At 33.5% G+C, this 16473-nt stretch overlaps 1 protein-coding gene across 1 annotated transcript; it reads left to right on the top strand.

The window, feature by feature from the left end:
- The first annotated feature begins 2367 nt into the window (after positions 1-2367).
- On the top strand, positions 2368-3643 carry LOC125050304 (beta-ureidopropionase-like). Its single transcript, XM_047650045.1, has one exon. The coding sequence runs from the start codon at positions 2427-2429 to the stop codon at positions 3609-3611; it is 1185 nt and encodes a 394-aa protein (XP_047506001.1). The 5' UTR covers positions 2368-2426; the 3' UTR covers positions 3612-3643.
- The last annotated feature ends 12830 nt before the right edge of the window (positions 3644-16473 follow it).

The raw sequence follows: 16473 nt of genomic DNA on the forward strand, positions 1-16473 counted from the left end.
CTCAAACAAACAAAAAATAAAAACTTTTTGTTGTCGTTTGACACCTGTTAAAAGCTACTTTTTCACACTATAATACGGCAAAATCGAGTTGACATGATGTATGCTCTTACACTGTCCCGTTGTAGAACAACATTTATTTGCCGAGTTTTATTTTCGTTCACCATTTTCTTGCTATTCGCGTATTGTTATTCCTAGCGCAATTATACTATCGATTACGTGGACAAACGACTATGGATTTACTCGAGATTAAAATCATGGAATAGATTATTCTTGGTATAGTTACTCGTGTATAAATTGAAGTTTGGTCGAATCGACCCTTAGGAAATTAGTAGGAAAAATATTCTATCGTGGATACCTAGTTATTGAAAAGTGGATAAACGTTGTGTTTACTTAATTTTATTTTTCTGTGCTAATGCCAACATTGACAACCCCACCAAAATAGGTAAAAATTTAGTCCGCTTCTAGACTTTGTGTTGCCGCCGTCGCTTTCATGTCAAAGGTCGCCGCCACTGCCCATGTTCTAATGAATAAAATAAGTTTCCGGGTGCTCAGAACGGACGCAAATAGATTATGTTGTCCTCGCAAGGAAGAATGTAGTCGTAAGGATAGGTAGATTTTATAAAAATTGTTGTAAGTAATAAAAATATACCTAGTTTATATTATTACTAGCTGGCCTGGCGAACATCGTACCGCCTAACAGTCGATTCTTTATATTTATACTTATTCTGCTATTCAGGACACCGGTCTAGCTAGTAAGATAAAAAAAGAAAATTGATAAGACAACAAATACATTATGTCAAAAAATAAAAATTTACCTTCCCGGAACCCCTCCACTAACACTTGAACTTTATGCTATGGTATTAAAGTTCAAATTCACTTTTAAGTATTATTACGAATATTTTGTATGGGAATATAGAAAAGTGTTGTTTTTAGACTGATTCACTCAATTTTATTTTAATTTTTCTCCGTAAGAACCATCTTCGTACTTCAAGGTATATTATTAAAAAAAATCAGACAAATCGGTCAAACCGTTTTCATGTTATGTCGTGACAACGGAAAATGGGTTTCATTTTTATATATATAGATTACCTATTATACCTTTTTAAAGGACATTGCACTGCAAAATTGGAAGTGGGTGATTTTAACAAACTTGAAACGTGCATTACGCATTTTGTTTTAAAATCATCGAGAATTGCAGTGTCGGTTTATCAACTTCTATCGTACCTATAAAAATAATCGTCGTGTAGGTACGACGATTATTTTTCTAAGGAATACAATTTTGTTGTAGTAGGTACCTACATCGTTTCTTACTTACACATACTTTAACGACAGTACCTACGTAGCAAAGCGCGCCAGTCACGAGTACGACAAATTGCCTAAAAAATGTACCTACGCACACTGTAATGAAATCTGCTAATCTCAACACAATGCCTGTAGCCTGCCTGCTATTATTAGTTGATGAACATTGTACATTGGTGAATGTTCCAGGATAGCCCGCAAGCCCCCACAAATAGCAATAGGCAAATAGGTATTTGCAAGTCTTGCGAGACTTGCAAGACTCTTGCTGCAAGATCAAGACCAAGACCAAGACTGAGAGCGCAATACCAATACCAAGACCGAGACCAGGTGTATTGACGCAAGACAATACCAAGACTGGCCTAAGTCTCGTCTTGGTCTTGCATTTGGGCAACACTAACTGGTGCCCACGTCGCTCGTGATCAACTGGGAGTGCAAGAAGTGGTGTCCGGCTTTCAAGCTGCTCACCTACTACGGCACGATCAAGGAGCGCAGCTGAAGTGCGTCGGCTCAGAAAGTTGCGTGTTCTATCTGGAAATAAATCACAACCCATTTTTATCTTTGTTAATTGGTTTATTCTTCACAAACAAGAGTAATTAATTTATATTCACATAGAAACGCTCAAGGAAGAGAAACTTATATATTCACTTGTCTTAAAAGTCCGTCTGAGTGACGTCTGTTTTCTTCTTTCCTTAGTGTCAAAATTCTAGAGAAAATACTACACAAAAGAGTATGTACATTTTTAGTGCGTATCTACGATTCGCTACACATTAAAATTACTTGAGTTATCCTCAATTGAAAAATAATTATCTTCCAAACATTATAAAACGTTTATTATGGTTTTCTTATTTGTATTGTATATTATGCGTCTTTATTTGCTTTATCTAGTCGTAAATATCCTAATGAGATGTCGCTAACGGGAAAGCAAATATTTTTGTTAGGATATTGTTTTAATCGTATCATTAAGTAGGGGTTAAGGTCAGTGCCTCAGCCACCCACCGTGATAAACTACGTCCATCTCATTAAATGCACTGCACAAACTACCACAGTAGTCGAAGCTATTTAAGGCCGCGATTGATCGAGAAAATCTAGTCATACTACCTTCACATACCAGACCGGACGCTGTAAGCATGGACGGAGAAACTAAGAGTCTCGAATCTATTATTGACAACAATCTAAGCAGTCATGACTTAGAAGAGTTCAACAGAATTTATTACGGTCGCAAGAATCACCACGAAGTTCCATTAAAGGACACCTCAATCGCTGCTGCTAAGGAAAGTGACTTCGAAATCGCAGCCTACGCTTTCCCAGCTAAAAAAGAACACACCAGACCACCTAGAATTGTCAAGGTAGGAGTTATCCAACATTCCATTGCTATCCCAACTGATCGTCCGGTTAACGAACAGAAGAACGCCATATTTGCAAAAGTTAAGAAAATTATAGACGTAGCGGGTCAAGAGGGAGTAAACATTATCTGTTTCCAAGAGCTATGGAACATGCCTTTTGCTTTTTGCACACGAGAAAAACAGCCCTGGTGCGAGTTTGCCGAATCGGCTGAAGAGGGGCCGACAACGCGTTTCCTTCGAGAATTGGCCATTAAATACTCCATGGTTATCGTATCTTCTATACTTGAGAGGGACGAGAAACATGCAGATATCCTGTGGAACACGGCCGTGGTTATAAGCGACAGTGGTAATGTGATTGGGAAACAGCGCAAAAACCACATTCCCCGCGTAGGCGACTTTAATGAGTCGAACTACTATATGGAAGGGAACACTGGACATCCGGTTTTCGCTACCCGTTACGGTAAAATTGCTGTAAACATTTGTTTTGGCCGTCATCATGTTTTGAATTGGATGATGTTTGGGCAGAACGGCGCTGAAATAGTATTTAACCCATCAGCGACGATAGCAGCAGAGGCTGGGAGTGAATACATGTGGAATATTGAAGCTAGGAACGCCGCCATTACAAATTGTTACTACACAGCTGCGATAAACAGAGTTGGCTATGAAGAGTTTCCAAATGAGTTCACTTCCGCGGACGGAAAGCCTGCCCACAAAGACATTGGACTATTCTACGGCTCCAGTTACTTCACAGCTCCCGATGGGGTGAGATGCCCAGGTCTGTCGCGTAACAAGGATGGGCTATTGATCTCCGTGATGGACTTGAACTTGAACCGGCAGATTAGAGATCGTCGCTGCTACTACATGACTCAACGTCTCGATATGTACGTAAAGAGTCTGAGCAGAGTCCTAGAACTGGACTATAAGCCCCAAGTTGTTCATGAGAATGATAAATGCAAAGAAAAGGAATAAATATAAATAACTATTAAAGATATATTTATATATTGAGGTGTTCTTTGTTATTTGAAATATATTGTATTTAATCAATTACACGTTATTGTCATTAATAATTTTAATAAATTTTTGAGTAATATTTCTTGTATTAATGAAAATAATGTTATGTCATACTAGAAATTCCACGTCAACCTCTTCCTTCGGGTTTCTTGAAGTTGGGTAAATAATTAAAGGATACATTTCATTCAATGGCTTTGTTTCAATTTTGTAGTGTTTTGCGTAATAATGTTTATTTCATTATAACATTCTTACATCTACAATCTAGATAATTATGAAAAGTAGTTTGTGAGTGTGTATAGGTATACACACTCACAAACTACTTTACACAGGTATGTAGGAAATATTTTAAACACGATCTCATTATAATATTATGCATATAGTATGTTATTTAATTCTGGTTAATATTATTATAATATTCCGGTTTTCATGTGAAAAAAGTCGCGCTGCAATTGCTTGGTTTTTAATAAGCATATGAATGATATAGAAATTAATTTATATATAATTAACGGTGAAGCTGGTGACAAAAAAAACAGCGGCGCTGCAACCTTTTATGGATAGATAAGGTCTCTGCCTCAGATTTCTTTATCTGTTTCATGATCATTTGCCAATCTAATAGGCAAGTAGGTGATCAACATCCTGTGTCTGACACACGCCGTCGACTGTCGGGTCTAAGGCAAGTCGGTTTCCTCACGATGTTTTCCTTCAGCGTTCGAGCGAATGTTGAATGCGCATATAGAAAGAAAGTCCATTGGTGCACAGCCGGAGATTTAATCTACGACATCAGGTATGAGAGTCGCACGTTGAAGCCAATAGGCCAACACTGCACTATTTCGCCGATCATTATGTTTTGTATTAGTATTAGATAATATTTTATGTTTTATTTAATTTAATGTCACATTCTCATTAATACATTTCTATGGTTTAGAAACCTTTCAATGATCAATCTACAAAGACTAATAATTACTATAACAAATATATTTCAGATTTTTCCTTAATTCTAACAACTGCGTATATAAATCACAATCTACATATGTAGATAGAATAAATCACTTATTAATGAGTGAATCAACAATAACGACTTGATTATAAAGTAGGCTATACTTAAAGTAATCTACTTAGAATAATAAAACGTACAGAGATTGTGTTTATAACCTAAACCTTACAGAATGATAATTGAAAAATTATTTCTTGTCTGTTTAATATGATCGCTTATATTAAGTACATCTTGGTAATTAGAAGACAATTTTAGGAATATATGATCTTATGTTTAACATCGCAGAATACGTTTAAACGTCCTATGAAGATTTGAATAGATTCAGCGATGTTAAACTCCAGTTGATAGCGTAAACTTTAATTTATAAAAAAAGTGCGTGCGTAGTGCGTACAAAGTACACATGTTAGAAGGGAAACTTCTTTGGCAAACTAATTTTTAAGTATTTTTATATTTATACAAATCTAAAACTTTAGATTTCCGAGACTTAGAGGGAGGGAAAAAGGAATTTAATGAATTTAATTGTCATTAAAATTCATATTAAAAGTGTCGAAAATCAATACAAATTATAATTTCTATATGGTAATTCGCCCTCCTCACTCTCTCTCAATCGGTTTCAATCTTTTCGTAAAAATTTTACCCTCATACGCCTTAAAAGAAGTTTCACTTCTACAAAGATATTAATTTATAACTATAATAAGATAATGTTTATTGTTGGTATGTACATAACCTTTAATAATATTTTAATGCTTTACCGAGCAACGCCCTCTTCAGGTCGTGACCGTAGATTTGATGTTACCAAAATATTATTGTTTAATATTTTTTTTAATAATACATACAAATATATTAGTTTTAATGCATGCCATATCGGTTTTGTAACTAGGTAGAAGACGTAATAATCAATATTATTGTTTCTAGGGTTTCTTGTACCGCGATTAATTGCCATTCCAATTGAGTTAAATTTAAATTCTAATTAGGAGTTTTAATAAGTAATATTTGAAACTCTGATTTTTTTCTTTCAAATGTTTGTATTTAATTTTAAATTGTACATTGCATGGAAGAATGCGAGAAGCTTTCGCGTATAAATTATTTATAATCTTCTAATATATAAAATTCCCGTGTCACAATGTTCGTTCCTCTGAAACGGCTCGACCGATACTTATGAAATGTTTTATGCATATTCAGTAAGTCTGAGAATCCGCTACTATCTATCTTTCAAACCCATAAATGTTGAGCGTGACCCCTAAATTTTTTAGATAATATTTTTGGATTTTTAATGATACAACATACAAAAACACATACACCCCTTAATTTTCACCCCTCTACAATCAGCACCTATTTTTTTTTATAGAAGATATTTATTTTTATTAAACTAATAAAATGTGTCCTAGAAACAATATACATGGAAAACAACGTTTGCCGGGTTAGCTAGTTTTTTATAAAACATTTTCTATAAAACAGTTTTTTATAGAAATTAAGAAAATAGGACGAAATAGTCCTTTTCTACCCAGGCAAAAGCGAAAGAGGTATTTGAACATACTATGCATGCTATAAAACAAAAGAATTATATTTAATCTGTCTGCTGTCAATATTTTGTTACAAGTGTCGAGACGCGAACTCAACATTTTAATTTCAGCGCAATTTTCTCACTCCTGTCGAGAGATGTCGCTAATGTGTTGCTCTCTCGCGGATGTTGCATCAAGCCATCTTTGAATATTTATGCCACAGGGAAATAGTCTTTATCTTGAGGCTTTACAACAGATTTTTGCATATTGAAAGAGATATTAAACTATCCGTGGCAGCGAGGTTTCCATTGCTTTCTAGAGCCCTTGGAGCCCGTGACATCCATTACTAAAGTGATATTTCGAAATAGGGTTGCAGAACGTGTTCACTTTTTACACTATGCACTAAGTGCTGCGGAAATTAGTGAACGTAATACACCGCAAGTAAATTTAACTAAAAATTACTAGTAACTTGAATGTGACTACAATGGGGCTTGAGACAAAGTCACTTTTCGACAGACGTGACCCAATAACGCCAAATGTTTTTTTAATGAAAATTGTCAAGTGACAAAGCGTGAGCTTTAATTATAAATAATGTAATTTCCATACAATTGTCATTCTCATACATAAGATAAAAGGTGTGGTATTGAGCTGACATCATATTATGGTCTCGTATTGAACTCCTTTTTATTGTAAGATACGGAATAACAGCAGAGTTGGCCTAGTAGCTTTAGCGTGCGACTTTCATCCCTGAGGTCGTGGGTTCTTTCCCCAGCTGTGCACCAATGGACTTCCTATGTGCGCATTTAACATTCGCTCGAACGGTAAAGGAAAACATCGTGAGGAAACTGGCTTGCTATAGACCTTAAAAGTCGAAGGCGTATGTCAGTCACAGGAGGCTGATCACTTACAGAAATCTGAGGCCCAGACCTAAAAAGTTTGTAGCGCCACTGATTTATTTATACGGAATAGCACTGCTGGGGGTTTAGTCAAGATGCCTTAACATTAGTGTAGGTATCTAGAATGACGAAAACTTAATTTGTATGAAAATGACAGTTCGTGTTGATAAATTTTCATACAAATTTAGTTTTCGACTTTCTACATAGGTACACTACTGTTAAGCCATCTTTACTAAACCCCCTGAACTTGAGAACTGATTTACTGATTCGTAAGGAATCTTTCTTTTATCGTCAGAATTTTTTTTTATACCACAGAATGTCAGTAATCTAGTAAACGTTTTGTATTCAATAATACAATATTTATTAACTAATTGACGACTTATGAAACATGAAACAATAATAAAAAATTACATCTATATGAGACAACGAAGTAATTAATAAACATTGTCTGTAAAATTTTTGCATCTGGTAATTAAAGTCGTTATGTTTCAGATGAAAGATGGCCGTACTGCCATTTCCGCCGGGGCTTTTTAATTTTTCGTTTACGCTCTGCGATTTCAATTTTTTCGCGAATTTCTCATTAAAGTTTGTCCTATACTACTTTGGCAATCTAAATTAAGAAATAATTATTTTTTTACCTTGTTTCTATTTGTCTAATAAATAAGTTAATTAAAATTTTTACACTATTGATTTGTAGTAAGTACAAATAAATATAATGTTTTCTTGATATGCTTTAGAATTTAGGACAACCTAAATGCTTATCAATTGGACCTAAAATTTTTGTAACTAATTATAGTTACAACTGTAATTTTAACTTTCTAGAAACAAAATTAATTGAAATAAAATTTTACACTGACTAGGTATATAATATAAAAACATTATCAATTTTTGTAGCCTCCTTTTATATTTTCCATAAAGAGCAGGTGTTATTATGTTATCTATATTGGAAAATGTGGACTCAAAATTCAAGCCACGTATGACGAGGTTCGTTTTGTATCTGTAGCATATTTTCCCGCCACAATTTCGGAGGGATTCAATCGACACATGCTTCGTTTCATTTCCGCTGCACTCTGTCCGCGGAGGTTTTTTGAACAGACTATTGAAAAAATGTTCCACTATTACACGAACTTGATTTGACTAAGAATAGTGAGAACTGTGGAGTATTTAGTTTATCGATTTATCATCACGTAATTTTATATATATGCATCGGTAAACTTTGTATCAACTACATATATTTGTGTCAAAACTTAATATTTATTTTTTTAAACAGACCAAGGAGAACGGACATACTCAAGCTATGAAATACAAATTTATGACATCTAAGTGATAATTTTATATTTCTAAAAAAGACAAAACCATCATTTTTTTTTCGTTACTTATTATTGAACTGAACTTCCACTAATATTTCAAGATCATAATTAGCCAAATCGGTCCATCCATTCATTTTTATTAACATTGATCAGAGCCAAAACTAACATTAGATAATCAACTGAAACGGTGCAACCGTATAAAAAATCATCCAATGAAAGGTTATCATTAATTTTAAAACAAAAGCTTGCAAATAAGCATTACAATAAAATCTACAATCTAGAAATAAACAAAAATAAGAATAATGACTAATGACAATTAACGTTACACAGCAATATACATATTGTGCTGTGTAACTCTTTATCAGGCAAACGAACGAAAAACAGAGTTATTACCAACCATAAATATGTATTTTAAAAATATATATGGAAATATACATGATAACTTATTGACATTTTTTTGTAAAAGATAGCTCTGCGAAACTGTGAGTAGGAGGAGTTTATTATTGTAAGACCATATTTAAATTTGGGTAAATAAAATCCTCTACTTTGTACCTAAGCATTTCAGATTCACTCTATTTAGATTTACCGTGGAATTAAAGTTCTTAAATCAAATGCAACCATTAAGGCTGTATAAAAATAATAAATAAGAAGATTGCCTCTATTCCTTTTACTATCCTGTTCCACATTAGCGGCGGCAAATTGAAAAAGCACACTCGAAACCCCTTTAGTGTCACGTGTGAGGACAATAGGCTATACATTGGTACACACATACACGTTTTATCGTTTTAAAAATTTGACATTGCAGGAAACGGAAGCCCGCCTCATGAAAAGTTTGCACTACTATTGAAAAATATGAATCGTGTTCTGGTTTATGAAAATTTACAAAAGAAACTTCATTAAATATAGGTACTGGTTATAATTTCTCTTACTTGGAGTAACTATAAGGTAAACCTTAATTTTGCATCATTTTCCCGCGCATTTTATTGTTGTATTAATTAGCTTTTCGAAAATTAGGTTGAAGGTATACCAGGTAACATGATTTATTGGAGATTTCGATATATTAATACACGATAGATATTCGAACAACGTTATATCTTTGTTCGGTTTAGTTCCAAACACGGCCACGGAGCGCTGCAAATGTTATGTTAAGTATTCAACTTTACGTATTTAAACTTAAATGTACATAAATTTAACATCAAAATATTTCTAAGGAGAAGATGAAAAAAGTTATTAATATTTAATAATTATTTTGAAGCATTTATATCTAAAACAAATATTTTACAACATTTATTAAAATATACCACACTTATACTATAGAAAATATATAATATATCATAAATTTTACAAAAAATATAAAAATATACGTACGTCCAATTTTAGATTTTACTAGTAATTTTTTATTTAAATACAAATATTAGCAAAAAAATAATAAATAAAAAAAATATTTATTTGTATGGCCTAATTGTAAATTACTACTAATTGAATGATGTCAAAAATTACAAAGTGATGCATGGCTGCGACAGCATATGATGCAATAACGGGAAGAAAGTGCAGAAGGTAATTATAATTACTTCATAATTGGATGGGTCGCGATATAGGGGTTGTAATTCAATAATAGAGAATGATGGATCGCGTTGAATTTACTCAAGAGAAATATACTTTGTTCATGAGTATTATAAAAATGAACACGGCTTTACAAGGTATACGAGAATGCTACAATTGTGGGTTAGCGCCCTCATGTAAAAAAATTACGTTTATTTTTAAAGTATTACAGTAATATCTCTAGATGGAGAAGAAATTTATAGACATACTGCGATTTGTTTTTTTTATTTTATCCACAGCTTTTTTTTAAAGATTTAAATACAGTCACAACCGTTTACGACGACATCGTTTAGAACAACATACCGGTTATATTGACCAAAATCAAAGGTCCCGGATGAATTCTCTAGTATTAGCTTACTTAATAACAACGTCATCGGCTGATACGACTATCGGTTTTTACGACCAAATGTGAGTAGTCCCTTCGATGTCGTTATAACAGATTTTGACTGTATTTATAATTTTTAATTTAAAAACAAAGTCAATGTCCTAATAATTTTAATTTAATAAAATATTAAGTAAGTCAACATGACTTTACATTATTTTTTCTTTAGCCTTTTATCTTTTTGTTATTGTAATAATTAGTTTTTTTTGTCGTCGTGTGCCTTTATAAATATTTTATTGTCTACTTGGTATTCCCGTTTGATGTCATGTGTCATTGTCAAACTGTTGTAGGATACATCCAATAGTCTAACTTTATATTTTATTTGTCTTTTATGAACTGATGTTTGTTTCCTGATAAACAAATAAATAACACCAGTACATAAACACGCCTGTGTAAAAGTAACAGCAAAAATAATGGACACATATTGGCTAGCAAGATTTTATAAGTAATTTTTAGCATACAGTTGGTTTGTTAATAAAAAAATAAAAATTTACTCTAGTTCATCTATTAACAAGTACTTTATTGATAAAACAAAAGTTGCCCTTTGAATTATTAAGGGCAGAGGGTTACTGAGACCATAGAGTAGGCCGACACAGTTGATCACTCCCGTGAGTATAATCTGTCATTTATGGTACGCATTTTAAATTTCGAATAAGTCATCCATTTTATGAAACATACCCCTTGACCACCTCGATTTTATTTGATTATCTTCATTATTTAATTATCTTAATTAAATAATGAAGATAATCAAAGCTTGCTTTAAAGCTTAAATGGCATGTAACAACAACAGAAATAGCTGGAGATCCTTGGAGGAGACCTTCACCTAAACCTGCAAACTAAATAGAAATTATATAGTACAGATGAAAAATGTTTCAAATAAAAATACTTAAAAAAAATAAATGCTTCGTACTTGCCCAATTAAAGCCACGAATATTGTTGAGCCTTACGGTTGAACGGGCGACACAACCATGAGTTAATTCAATAAAGAGGTTTTGAGTTTGAAACCTGGCTAATCTAATGGATTTATAAAGGAAAAAATATTCGGAGTAAAACAACACTTTTACCACCCACAATCAGCGTCGGGCGAAAAGGGAAAATGATCGAGGTACAAAAACCAAAATGAAGTCGAGTTTAGTCCAATAAATTCTCATCTAAATTCAAAGTCAACATCCATTTGTCTACCTAACACAACTTTGGTGGTTACGCTTAGTAAGAACTGGTAGTAATTGCTACTAACTCCCAAAGGTATTAAAGCTCAAAGGCCATGACATTTGGTCGGAAGGGCACGGCCTTTGGAGACGATTTGCTATTACAATGAAAAGGCCATCTAGATCATAAAAGTTGTGGTTAGCTGTGACATTTTGTAAAAAAATAGGCAAATTTTTCGGTGGATCGGTGTGTAATTTACTCAAGGTACAATTTAAGAATAAGAATAAAACTTCAAATTTGTTTTTTTAATAGGTACCGTAGTAACTAAAATGTATGTGAGTGTGTAATAGTTAGTTATAGTATAGTTTATATTATTACAGCCATTAAATCTCTCATTTCTGTGTATCTGTGTAATAATCTTAAAAATTAATTATCTGTCCTTATAATATTAAAAAGTAATTAATCCCCCTGTCTTTTTTATAGAACTGGGGCAGGAGGTCTACCTGATGTTAAGTAATACCGCCACCCACTCCACCAGAGGGCTCGCGCGTACGCTGCCGGCCTTTTAAGAATCGTGTCATGTTGTTACTCTAACTATGGAAGTATTCTTAAGTTTATGACCATGGAAGTTTGCTCCATGCTAGTTTAAAGAACTCTAAAGGGCCTGTTAGCGAACCCTATGTTGCATGCAGATATATTTTATTATTAAGTATATTTTATACAAGAGAATTTTTAAAGTATTTAAGTTTTTTTTAAATTAATATTATATTGCTATAATATGAAAATATACCTTATATTTTCATTTACCCCAGGAAAGTCTAGTGTTAATGAAATCTGGACTGTCATCTTAATCGAGTCAATAAAACAGCAGGAATAAAATCGTGTACATTTCTAAGACAAAGTAATAATTTCAAATCATTAACTTAAATTTGAATAAAAGCTCTAAATTAAAACCAATAATGCTTGATCCTCAAACTTTAAATTTATTACCGAGAACAGTTTGAATTAACCGCGTATTGTTTCAGAGGAGAGGTCATTTAAAACTGGCGGGAGGTTTTATTAAGAACATCTTATCTTGAAAGAGTTAACGTTTGAAGGGAGACGTTTTTGCTCGATCATTATTAGCACGTGCTGTTGGGAATGGAATAAGCCACTAAAATGTGGAAATTTAACGTTAATTAATCAAACTTTTAAGTTTTCGTGTTTGTCAACTGGATTATTTTACATATAGTATGTTACATACATTTCGTCATGATCGTAGAACAATTTCGGATTTGAAAAAAAACCAAAATCCACTTTTTATCATATTTGGAAACTACATTGACTAAATATTACGTCTACATTAAAGAAAAATCCATGTGTTTTAAATTTCAAATTAATCAGTCGGTGAAGTGAAGGATTTGATAGAAACATATGATTTTTCTAGAAAACTGTGTAATTTAATGTTATTATTTTTATTTTGTTTCAAAACAACCCCTTTTGATTGCTTGTATGCCAATTTTTCATGATATTAGAATATGAAATAAAATAGTTATGCCAAAAACTAACATGATTATTTTGAAATGGCTGCCCTGTAAAGTTTACTATTTGTCAGATCCGTTCACTATTCTACCACTTGACGATTTAAAAACAAACTTTTTTATAGTTTCAATGTATGTCAAAACTCAACAAGTAATCGGCTACATATAGGAAACATGTGCCATTTTTTCCATGTAAGAATGAGAAGACAAATGAAGCAGCGCTACAACCCGATGTAGTGGCTTCAGCGCCCTTACTCTGTAATCTGTACTCTTCCAACACCTATCCGACATTTTTGTATGCAAGTTTGATGTATCTCTGCCAATATTCGTAGCGCTGATGTCACAGGCTTGGGAACAAACTCATTATTGTGATCGCTTTGGAATTTACAGAGAGTCCTGTTTCATTCTTTATTTAGCTATATACGGTGATCAGCTTTTTGTGCCATCACAGACCAAAACCCTTACTCGTACTTATATCGTTTGAGCAATTGTTATTAGTGCACGTGGATATTTAGTACAAAGCTGCCGTTCGAAGCAACTATCTTTTGTTTGGGAGTCGGATGCTACCTTTCATACTTCCTATATACAAGAAGTTTCCGTAAAACGAATCGAATAAACTTAGTCCGCAAAAATAACATGATACGATTACGAGCCGAGAGATATTTGCGGAGCGGGGTGACATTTATCCGATTGTACACAAAGGGGTTAGGGACTTGTGAAGTTATCGCTAAACCAAGTGTAAATATCTTTAAAAAGTGAAATTATCTCGCTTTATACTTTTCATTAACTGATATCAAAGGGTTCAACGTAAGTTATTAAATGTCACTGTTACAATGTCTTTTAAAAATTAAAACAATCAAAACAAAATACCATTATTATATATCTTATTAATTTTCTCTCTTTTCAGTCAGAATCTCATGTTTGTGCGTCGTGGACAGCAAGAAAACACCTGGAGAGGACTATCTATTTCCACCGGTTCCTGTACAGCGCCATTCTTATTACTGATTTTTACTTGATCGGTCCATCTGGTTGGTGAAGGGTTACGTGATGTTTTGCCTTCTGTGTTACCAACCACGATTAGTTTATCCAAGTTCTCATCACCTCTGCGCATTGTAATTAGGCCATTTAAGTATATAACAATATAGATTAACAATTGAAACATATTTAGTACAGACTGCTTTAACAAGTGTCAACTGTCTTTCATATACTATGATCAAAACGCATCGCTCGCGCTACACGTCAATGTATGCAAATGTTGCCAGCACAATAATCTGAAAAGTAAGCGATACGCATAAAAACGTCGCGAAAAAATATCTCCAACCCCCCGAGAACCACGATTTAACATATCTAATGCGATTTACGTGTTCCACCCCCTCACACCTTGACGAGTGTCTGTAATCGTTTTAAGACGTTGTTGACTTGACTATTACTGTTGTGGGTTTTAAAGGGGATTTTTTGTAACACTTTTTAAGAGCGAAGTTAGGTACTTTTTAAACAAATTATAATGTGTATTTTTTTACATTTACTCGCGTAAAAAGTTTTTTCTCTTCACTGAGACATTATTAGAAATTACGATCTAGCTTAACTTAAGACTAATAAGTAATGTAAGTCTAACCTACTTTAATAAAAAGGATATTTAACTTAAGGAAGTCCATAGGACTACTTACAGTCTCTATTAAGTAAAGTTACTGTGAACAATAATTTGTTTAATAGAGCGATTTTAAGAGTTTGTAGCATTAACTTTTTGTTATTTTTAAAGTATAATGTTATTTTTAGGTGTTTCGTTGTTTTGGCACAGATTTTGATTAAAAATTTGCCTGTGTATGATCATTGAAAGAGATGTTACAACGCATCCCACGGGACATTTCATGGAAAACCATTTCTAATAGATCACACCTGACACATGCTGTCAACTTTATGGGTCTAAGTCATGTTGGTTTCCTCACGTGTTCGTCCGCTCGTGTATTTCATCACCCTGGGCGAGTGTTATATGCGCAGCTATCAAACCTACGACCTCAGCCAAGGAAGACGTCACATTTCATAGTTGAAAACGAAATAACCAACTTTAAAAATGACATAATTTACGCTTATACGCTTAATTTAATTAAAATTTCCACATTCTTTAGATTAATTATTATAGATCGATCTCGCATATAATCTTCTATAGACATTATAATGTGAAACGCATCGTCTGTAAGTTGCATGGCTTTAACAATAATTGTACTGTCATTAAATTGTTTGTTATCTGTATATGACATAATGTCTACATTGTAATAACCACAGATAATCAACATATGAGCATTAGTGATTGAGCGATTATTTCGACTTCATAAATTTTGAACACTTGTAACTGTGGGTTTACAACTAATAATCAAGACACTTATTTACCTCCCTCTCTGTATCACGGGGATTTTAAGTTGCGCGAAAAGGACCGGTGCATTCGCAATTTGTATTACAGTTAGAGTCGTTCGCGAGAGATTTATACGCTCATTTGTAAATAATGAAGGCGCCACTCATTGTGATAGAGTTCCATTGTGGGCGACCTACCACCGACTTAGGGTTGGAATTCAAAGGTTTTATCATCTGTGCCCTTTTCTTTATTATCTGCTTTTCAATTGTCTAATTTAAACCGAAGTTAATAGGAAAAGCTAGCCTTTAAAGAAATACTAAGCATTAAATGCTGAAATAATGAAAAACAGTATCATAAGATGTTTCTTAGTTGTAATTCTTGTAGTATAAATAAATGAAATATTTAAAAATATATAGACTGGTATATAACCTACCAGACCGTGCTTCGCTATATGTAATATGTATACGATATGTTGCTCATATACAAAATTTAATATACATATTAATTAATCTATGCCTTATTTTATCCTGTCTGGTTACAGGATTAGCCTGTATTCAAAGGAGAATTATAGAATGACAGGTATAAGTTAAATAATTTGCTTTGCTTACCTTTATAATTAGTTAAATTTAGGTCTTTTGACTTTGCTTCAGCCCAGATCAAATATAAGTTTAATGAAAATGATTAATTCAATCTCTGCCTTTATGAATAGTGTTGGCCTAGTGGCTTAGCGAGCGACTCTCATCCCTGAGGTCGTAGGTTCGATCCCGGCTGTGCACCAATGGAGTTTCTGTAAATGCGTAATTTAACACTCGCTCGTACGGGGAAGGAAACCATGCATGCTTTGTCGACGGTGTGTGTCAGATACAGATGGTTGATTTCCTACTTGCCTATTAGATGGTCCAGGAATAGATAAAGAAATCTGAGGCCCAGATCTAAAATAGGTGGTAATGCCATTGGCCTTCTTTATCCTCTAAATAAATTTAAAGAAGACTTATTTCTAGAATAATTAAGTGGCAGCAATGTATGTATCACGAAATTCTGCGCAGAATTATTCGCGGCAAACCACTAGCTTTGTAATCAGTTGAAACTAGGTCTTTTGACTTCGCCTCAGCCCT

Source organism: Pieris napi, chromosome 6 (genome assembly GCF_905475465.1).
Source record: "Pieris napi chromosome 6, ilPieNapi1.2, whole genome shotgun sequence".
Lineage (NCBI taxonomy): Eukaryota > Metazoa > Arthropoda > Insecta > Lepidoptera > Pieridae > Pieris > Pieris napi.